Source organism: Nestor notabilis, unplaced genomic scaffold (assembly GCF_000696875.1).
Source record: "Nestor notabilis isolate BGI_N333 unplaced genomic scaffold, ASM69687v1 scaffold17930, whole genome shotgun sequence".
NCBI classification, from domain to species: domain Eukaryota; kingdom Metazoa; phylum Chordata; class Aves; order Psittaciformes; family Psittacidae; genus Nestor; species Nestor notabilis.
Genome location: NW_009910855.1, coordinates 40,272 through 49,531, shown reverse-complemented (window position 1 = coordinate 49,531; position 9,260 = coordinate 40,272). Strand labels below are relative to the sequence as shown.

Genomic DNA, 9,260 nt, shown 5'->3' with positions numbered 1-9,260 from the left:
CAGGAAAAAAAACCCGAAAAAAAACCCACACAAAACACCCCCACAAAAAAACAATAACAAAACCCAAACCAAAACCAATTAAAAAACCCCAAACTTTAGCATTATTGCCATCAGAAAAGAACCTTAAGTTGCATGCAAGTTTGAAATTCTCTGGGAACTGGATAGAAAGAGCATATTACAGGTTTATAAGAAAGTATCTAAAAGAGTTTAAAAGGATATTAAAAATCAGATGTAAATTAAGGTTAGCATTTTTTTCAAGTATTAGACTTTTTTAAAAGCTCAGTATTTATAATAATATAAAAGGAGCAATTAATATGTATTATATTAATCCTCATGTTTCACAACTGTAATGGTTTCTATTACTGACCTCAGGAAAAAAAAGACTGTAAACGGGATGTGTTATCTTTGACTTCGTTTCAAGAAGGGCTCGTTCCTTTCTCTGTATACTTTGCTGTAATTCTTGCCATTCCTGTCAAAGACAAGTTTAAAGAGTTACTGTGCACCAGCCATCTTTTGCATTAAAGAAAGACATTTTAGCCCATGGAAATCATACATGTGTCAAGTTCTTGTGCTACACTGCACATTACGAAAGGGAAAGGCACACAGAGATTAACTTACGCAGTATGATTAAAAGAAAAATAAAAAATAAAAAAAATCAAGTGACAGTGAAACTAAAGAGACCATTCATGTCAATATTAGCAAAACCCAAAACAGATCTGTAAGGCTTGCACACATTCTTCAAAACTCACTTCTACAGCACTGTAAGAGTCCTGATTGCAAGCTTGACGACCCTCTTCCCATCAGAAGCTTACTCTCATCCTGTATGGGACTTGCAGCTGTCACTCTCAAGTCTTCTACTGTAAGACCTGTGGTGCAGAAATCACCTACCACCACAATGCCTCATTCTAAATTACAATTACAGTTTTGAATGACTATCCTAACAGTTACTAGAGTTTAGTAAGCAGATACTTACACTATGCATTATGCAGTAATGCAACAGCCACTGCATGTAAAGAACAAAGTCCACAGGAGAGACTTTATCTCACAAAATCTGCAGCAGCTAGTAAACAAATTACACCGAAAAAAGCATTACAATCTTTCCCTGAAGTTAAGCTATTTTTCTCATGTCATTTTTAAGTTTTCTTTCTATGCTGCAAAGACCCTTCCCTGCTCTCTCTCAAACAGACTTGCAATGACAAACCTCTTATGCTGGAATGAGGTTTGAAAACCTCTGGAGAACTATTACTCCTTCATCTTAGTGTTGCCTAGCCTGAGGGGATGCTAGAGGATTAAAATGCATTTTCTCTCAACCCCAGAGGCAACATTACCCTTCAAGAAAAAGTAAGGCTTACAGCTTCATCATCTTTGTTTTGCTTCTCATCTTGTTCTCTGTCAGAGTCTCTGTCACTTCCATCATCTTTTTCACTTTGAGAGTCTCTGTTTGTTTCTTCTTCTTCAGATTCACTTCCTTTATCGGAGATCTCCTCCTCTTCTTCCTTTGCAACTACTTCCTAATGGGAAAGAAAGGGGGAGGAACGGGGAGACCAACAAACCTCTAACTTAGTTTGTCTGCATTATTGTAGTACACAACATTCAAGGCACCTGTCTTAAGGTTAAAGCCCTTATTTCCTATTTTGATCTATACTCTTCTTGTGTCACAGAGGGTATATACAGTGAAGAATAATCTTTTTCCACTCATGTGCTAAGAGGAGAAAGGAAGCAATTTTCCTTCTCCATATGGCACCCGCAACACAAACAGAAAACAGTATTTGATTCTGGGGTTGCATTTAAAAAAAATCCTAGGAAAATTAGAGAGAAGTACCTACAACATAGCTGGAGAAAACACCATGCAGTGGGAGAATAAAGGTACTAAAGCTACTTAATTTACCAGAAGAAAGTTGCATTTCAGTTTTTTCCCTTAAAGTAGAAAATACAGAACAATTCACCTCCCAGAAGGCAGCATAACAAGACCTAATAGGAAGGGACTATGAAGCCAGACTTCTAAAGTAGTTGGGTGCAACTTCAGTAGGCTGATGGAAACATTACTGCAGTGGTTCCCTCATTTTACCAGTAATTTTTAAATGTAAAAGGGGGGAAAAAAAAACAAACAAAAAAAACCCCTATTTTAGGAGATCTACTTTACAAAAGCAAAGAATGAAATGTGACAGAAAATAAAAAATCGGATTAGGAGTGATAAGCTGAACAAAAGACTTAAATATCAATAAATCTATAAGCTACCCCATTAGCTTGTTTTTGCTTCTGCTGTTTTGGTGGCTGCAATGAAGGTGGCACAGGCTTCTTTTTCAATGGCTTCTTTTTCTTTGATTTTGAAGCTTTCTTGGTTCCTTTATTCTTTTGCTGCCATCCTTTGCTCTTAACTTTGTTGACATCTCCTTGCTGTAGGAAAACAGTATTTAAAATACTTATTCTGTTCATTAAATTTCAGGCATTCACTGTACTTTAAGCATTTTAAGCTGAGATCCAAAGTTAGAAAAGCATAGCTCAAGGGACACTTCAGTAGGCATTTCTGGGGGAAAAGAAAAAATGCTTGAGAAGCACACAATTAGCAACTCAACATCTGAAGGAAAGTTCTATACTGCTAGCAAAGGGAACATTCATTCTTCACTTACCCCATCTTCTGTTGGTTGCTCCTCCGCTGCACATATAGACTGTTCCTTTTCAAACACTTCCTGGTTAGAGAAAGATGTGAAAAGTACAAATGCTTCTCTGTACTAAGAGAGCAAATTATTATTTTATAGTTGAACTTAAAATCATCTTAATCAAGCCTGAGGTTTTGCTCATTATGGCAAATTCTATTATTGGTGACTAACACAACAGGGGATTAACAGATCAGAATTAAACACTATTTTGAACATTTGGTCTGGGATTGTTCCATCTCTATCATTACAAAGAAATTTAGTAACAACCTGTCATCTTGTTCCAAAGAATCTACTTGTTTTATAAAGCACAGAAATCCTCTATCACAAAAGCAAGCAGTAGTAAAATGCAAATTCTGCTCTAGTTGCCAGAGCATTAAAAACTACGACAGCTGCACTGCTACTCAGGGACACAGGACAACAAATCACACCAGAAATATGAAACATTAAGACAAAACACAATGTTAGTATTATGTAGACTAGAACATCTCTATGCAAATGGAATATCTTCACGCATTTCTTTCTTCATAACATATTATATGCCACTAAAAAAATCCACCATAAGGAGCTGTCTTCTGTAAGGACAGCAAATATGAGACTCCACCACAAAAAAAAGAAAAAAGAAGTATCCTATAAAAGGCTAGATCTAGTTTTTAGTTCATGTATCTCAATGCCAGACTGCCGAGAGGAGTAAATGTACAAAACATCTTCAGTGAGTTTTCTATATGCTGTCAGACATTTTAATTAATTTCTAAGTTTAATTTGCAGTTCGCTTTATTTTTAAGATTCAGCATAGTGATACGATGCTTTTACCTTCTATCTACTGCATTCTCAGTGATCATTGAGATGATACATTCTGAAGTTCCATAGTATGAACACATAGTACTTATACAGACTTATTTCTGCTGAACGGGCTATAACAGCCTGTCTGATCCTCAACTGTAATATTCATGCTTGTATGCCTTACCTTAGAAGCATAATTCAGACTTTTTGTTTACTTAGACAATTATCTGAATAGTACAGATACAAAAACAGACACTGCAGGCTTTGTTAGGTAAAAGTTTTTTCCTTTCTGTGCATTAAATTTTTTTGTTCTAAGAAGATCAGCACTGTGTTTAAAGCTTAAGAAGTTATCACAAGTCAGATGTTGAACAACTAGGGTGCAATATTACTTTGGGTATGCCACATTGCTACCCATTCAGTAGTCCATTTTCTTCATGTGGCACTGGTGTACCTTCTTTATATTCAGTTATGTATATTTTGCTGGACGGAATTTCTCTCATTAGTATCTAGAGCACCCAAGAGATTTGTAACATTATGAGCCCACATAAAGTGAAATCAAACACTGTCTTAAGGACTTCAGTGAATAATTTATTCTAGTTCAAGAACTAAGTTTCTGAATGTCTCTTTTCCTGTTATTTACAAACCTCAGGGCAGTATCACTTGCCATATTCTTTTACTGTTCCCTAGACAACTGCAAGGGGTCAGGCTGAACTTTGGTCTGGTTCCAGAAAAACTTTCTCATTCAGAAACAAAAACATAAGGGAGGATTAAGAGCACAAGTTCTCAATTTCAAATCTTAATTTTACAGTTATACTCACAGCACACAATGTTAGCTTGCAAAGAAGAAATGCCTATTTTTTAGCATATACTTGCCTTTACCCTGAAAGAACAAGTATTCTAAATACTTACTGCCATGGTCTGTCTTGTTAGTGTGACCAGAACAGTGACAAGAGAACCTACTGTAATATTGTTGCTGTCTTCATCATCCAAAACTAGTGTAAAAAAAGAAAAGCAACACATCTATTAAACATCTTTAAAGCCTTTTTTTTTTTTCATTAAACATTGTTTCTACCATAATTTTTAACAAAAAATTATTTCAAAATATTATTTGAGAAGTCTCTTACAACCCCAAATATACAGAGTGCTGGTAATTCAGCAAACTACAACACAGCAACATTGAGTTTGAAGTTTTAATTGCATGAAAATTCAAAGTTATAACTGTTGCGGGAACTCTATAATATTGTGCATTATATATTAAAGCATAAAACTTCAGAAGCATGAAATTCTACACATGACCAAAGGGACCCTGTTATATTTGTTCTGGGAATCATAACTTCAATCTTCCTGACTTTCATATAATTAACAACCCAATTTCAATGCCGCATTAACAATCATACACTTAATTCTTTAAGTAGAAGGCAAAGGAAAATAAAAAGAACAGCAATGATTATTTTAACTAGAACATCAAACACAAAACCCACAGGGAAACCATTGAGGAGTTTATACCTCCAGTCTGTGAACCAGAGAATGTCTCAGGTTGGGGAAGAATAGAATTACATCCCTGTAGAGAATTTTTATATATCTCTACCACCACCCCCCTGCCAAAGCAGTTTTACTATTCCCTAGTTTTAAACACGTATTTTATATAATGGCAATACTGAGATAAACAGAAAAGCATATGCACTGTTTAATCCTCCATAGTACACCTGAGTACAGTTGTGTGACAAATGAAGACTAAAGGCAGAATTGAATTTTGAATTTGATCATTGTAGCCACAGTAGCAATAGAAATTAGAAACAAGCATTAGAACAATCTCTCAAATATCTCACATTTACTAGCACTGATCTTACAAAAAAGAAAGGAGACCTCAGAACCAATTCACTTGCCACTCAAAGGCTGCCTAACAGGAACTGCTTAACAGTATACCTGATCTTCAGAGAGGAGAAGTATACACTCACTGAAACAGAGCACACAGAATGTAGCTAAGCATAGCATAGACAAATTCAGCCAGATATAAAAACTATACAAGGATTAACACAAAGGAACCCATGAATATTTAGTCATCAGGGTCTCCAACTCCAAAATCTCACAAAGGACTCTCCATGCTGAAGTAAGTCGAGCATAAGTTCTGGAATAAGCACAGCTTTTTAAGATAGCTAATAAAAGTGGCATTTCAACCAGAATTCCACATTGCTCGTGAAATATTAAATCAACAGATGAAATATCAGATAAGCTCCTGCAGGAGAAACTATTGCTGGCTTGGGAATCCATGAAATGTTTCAATGCACTTTTATCTCCTCAGACTATAAATCTCATGTAGAAGAGCCCGCCACTCAAAAAAGCATGTCACTTCCAGGCCACATAAGTAACAGCGAGTTTTGCTTCAGCGTCCTCCAAAAGCTTACTGCCAACAGACTATCAAAATGTCAGAAAAGCAACATATAGAGAAAGACCTCCCACTCACCCTGTGGTTTTATATCCATAGTGACATATGGAAAGCTGCCAAGGACAGCCATAACTTCTTCATATTTCTTATCTTCTAGGAAGTGCAGTAAATTGCGACGATCAGAACCTTTCAAACTCACCAAATCCTGAATACTTTTGATTTTATACTGAATTAAAAAGAAAGAAAAAAAAAAAAAGAAAGAAAAAGGAAGTCACATGGTAGCAGAGAAGACAGTCCACAAATAAACTCATGATAACACATAACTTGTGTCCCCACATTACCAATGCACACACACCGCTTCATTTTTCTTATAAAAAATTTTAGGAAACTAGCAAGAATATGTTCTGAGACACAATAAACCAAAGTACTTGCATTCGATCCTACTAAATAGCACTGCTTCGAACATTGGTGCGTTCCTTAGTATGTCAACCCTTAGAAACTGGATAAATTTCCTATAAAACTACTGTTTCAGACAGTTTTTTCAGAAAGCTGTGCCAAGAAATCTTACTAATCATGTTCCTTCTCTAGATAGAGTACTTCAGTGCTTTGAGAGTTACATTAGCAGCAACAACTGAGTTAATTTTTCTTTTCCCTTCACACCAAACTGCAAACAAATCTAAACCCACTCCTGTTAAGATTTGCACAGCAGAGCTAAAAGGATAAAACAAACACAGATTTGTCTGAATACTTGATTACCTCACCATTATAAATGTACACATTTTATTAAAACCAACTTCATGCAGCTCATGCCTCCAGTAGGGGACTGGTTTTTTGAAGAGCTCAGTGCATGGGAATCCTGAACAAACAAGCCTAATATATCAGTCTCTTCTTTCTCCCCTTCTTTCAGGGGAAGGACAGGTGGGATTACAAGATAGCCAAATTCTTCATTTTTTGAACTTAGTTACACTGCACATGTCAAAAAATACATCTAAAAATGCATATTTTTGTATGCTCCCTGTAGTTTAATTTTTTTCCTTTTATGAACTCCTTCGTGCTATCTTCCAACTCGCTTTTCTACCAAAGCAGAATAAGGTAAAACAAACAAACAAAAAAAAAAATCCCAAAAAAACAATCAAACAAAACCCCACAGAAGTCCCAGTAGGAAATTCCAACTACATTCTGGAAAGTGTTAAATAGGAGATAGTACTCTGTAATAAGAAACTACTTCTTCTGTTTGTGAGATCAATGTAGGCTGATATTTTACACTTATTGGACCTCTGATCTTAATTTCCACCTCCTGAGATGGACTTTAAAGAAACAAAAAGGACACAGATCATCTAGGAAGTATTGTACCAAGTTCCTGAAAATAAATATATTTTTATTCTTTTAGTTAATTCATGACCTTGCTTCCTTATAAGCAAAAAGGTAAAACAAGTAACAGTGTTTTAAGTTCCCAGGTACAGTTTGTAGTTTTATACCTTTTTATGATTGGAGACTCGCCTGAGATTGTCCTCTTCGATGTGAGGCAGCTGCAAAAGGGGAGACTTGAACTGCTGAAGTCCCTGGACAGTCATTTGAGAAAGCTTCATGCAATTTTCCAAAGATCCCAAAGATGGAGCACGGAACTCCCTTTCTTGGGGAGAATGAAACAGACAACATAATGTTTAATTATTTTTCTTCTTTTCACACTTTAAAAATGTACACTTGTATTATAGATTACTGAAAACCTTATTTTCAGTCAACCAACCAAGAGAAAGCAGCATCTTAAAATGTTCAGCACAATAAGCCAGGCAGCTCTTTTATTCTTACTGCAGTCACATAACTCAGCAGACATTTTCTTCCCTCTACTTAAGTTATCACAGCTGAACACTAAGAAAAAGAAGGACTTCCATCTAACATTGTTTCGGGGAACAACAGCACAACATATCTATGTTATTATTATACACATTAAAAAAAAAATAATCCACCATTTAAGGGGAAAAAAAGAAAAAAGCAGCACCAAAACCAACTTTTTATACGTGTTTTTTTTATATATACGTGTGTGTATAACATGTGTAGCTCTACTTTTAAGAATATCATTAAATACAGTTTATCATTAACATTCATCTTTATAACACAACATTTTCATCTTGAGAGATCAACAGAAAGGTAGCAGCCTATTACATGCAAGAAAAATAATATAGGTATAACTGAAGCTAAGCAGAGCATATGATATTATGTTAGAAGGCAGCAAAAACATTTGTAAAGACATGACTTTTGTAAGAAAACCTAAAGATTAAAGGGGATTTCTGAGCAAATACCTATATGACTTTTAGAAATTATAGGTAATTCCTTTAACATTTTAAAGTACAAAAAGGTACACACTCTATGTAATGAAAATGATTGCGAGACAGACAAGGAGAAAATCTTAACCAGAACAGAGCAAAAAGGGGGGGTGGGGGTGGAAATTAAAAGAAATAGTCATTTAATACTCTTCATCGCATCTGCAAAGGAATTAAAAACCAAAGCAGACAAGTTCCCACATACTGCTTTTTAACTTCATTAGACAATCATCTATTCATTCATTCACTCATTCATTCATAAGACTTCTCAAAAATCAGCTTAGAAAACTCACTTCAGAATCCCCCTGCAGCAAAAGAGCTGCTTCAAGTCCAGAATTGGTAATGTTTGTGTTTCTCTACATACATATATACATACACACACTCACACACATAAATACATATATATATATATGTGTATATATATATACACACACACACACTGTACCATCACAGAAAAATAAGCTTGATCTTCTTCAGGGAGCTAATAAGAATTTAAGCTACTCAAGTCTTCTTCTGAACTCGTATATGGCATATGAAAGAACTGAAGGCATTTTTAAACATGTATTACAGAAGGTACCTTTAAGTTATGATGCCTGTCATTTTATTTAAGAATCAGTGTATGTACTCTCCTATACTTTCCTTCTCTGAGAAACAATCAACCCTTAATTACCTTAACTGTTACACATATATTCTGCATATAAATGTAAGTATGAATACAAATATCTGTGTGTGTACATACACATATACATACATATACAAATATGTATACTTGGCATGGACATATATGGCTGGTACGCTTGGGACAGTACAACAGGGGCATCTTTCAATAGTTTTCAATAGCTAGATTAGACAGATGGTCAGAAGGAATATGCCCACTCTACTAGGGCTGTGTGATCAAGCTTACCACACTATCAAGGCAATTAGAGATGCAGGTAAAAGCAGGTTTACTTACACCTGCGTGAAAAGGCAGATTGCACCTGACCAAAATGGTACCAAACGCAAAGGTGCTGAATGTTTAAATGCCAAAAGCCATGTATGTTGATAAAAAGCAAGTTTAAATTAATTTTTAAACATTTTACAGAGGAAACATGTAAAGGTAATAATTCGGGGGGG

General features: G+C 35.4%; 1 protein-coding gene across 1 annotated transcript in view; it reads right to left on the bottom strand.

Annotated features, from left to right (window-relative positions):
* Positions 1-367: 367 nt before the first annotated feature.
* Positions 368-9,260, bottom strand: part of SEC63 (SEC63 homolog (S. cerevisiae)) — a gene marked incomplete at both ends in the record, with an annotated part of 31,749 nt that continues 22,856 nt past the window's right edge. Inside the window, 7 exons of the mRNA XM_010011976.1 lie at positions 368-469; positions 1,353-1,511; positions 2,239-2,397; positions 2,631-2,690; positions 4,350-4,432; positions 5,905-6,052; positions 7,305-7,459. Of these exons, the coding sequence (XP_010010278.1) occupies positions 368-469; positions 1,353-1,511; positions 2,239-2,397; positions 2,631-2,690; positions 4,350-4,432; positions 5,905-6,052; positions 7,305-7,459 (866 nt within the window). The remainder of the gene's footprint in view (positions 470-1,352; positions 1,512-2,238; positions 2,398-2,630; positions 2,691-4,349; positions 4,433-5,904; positions 6,053-7,304; positions 7,460-9,260) is intronic.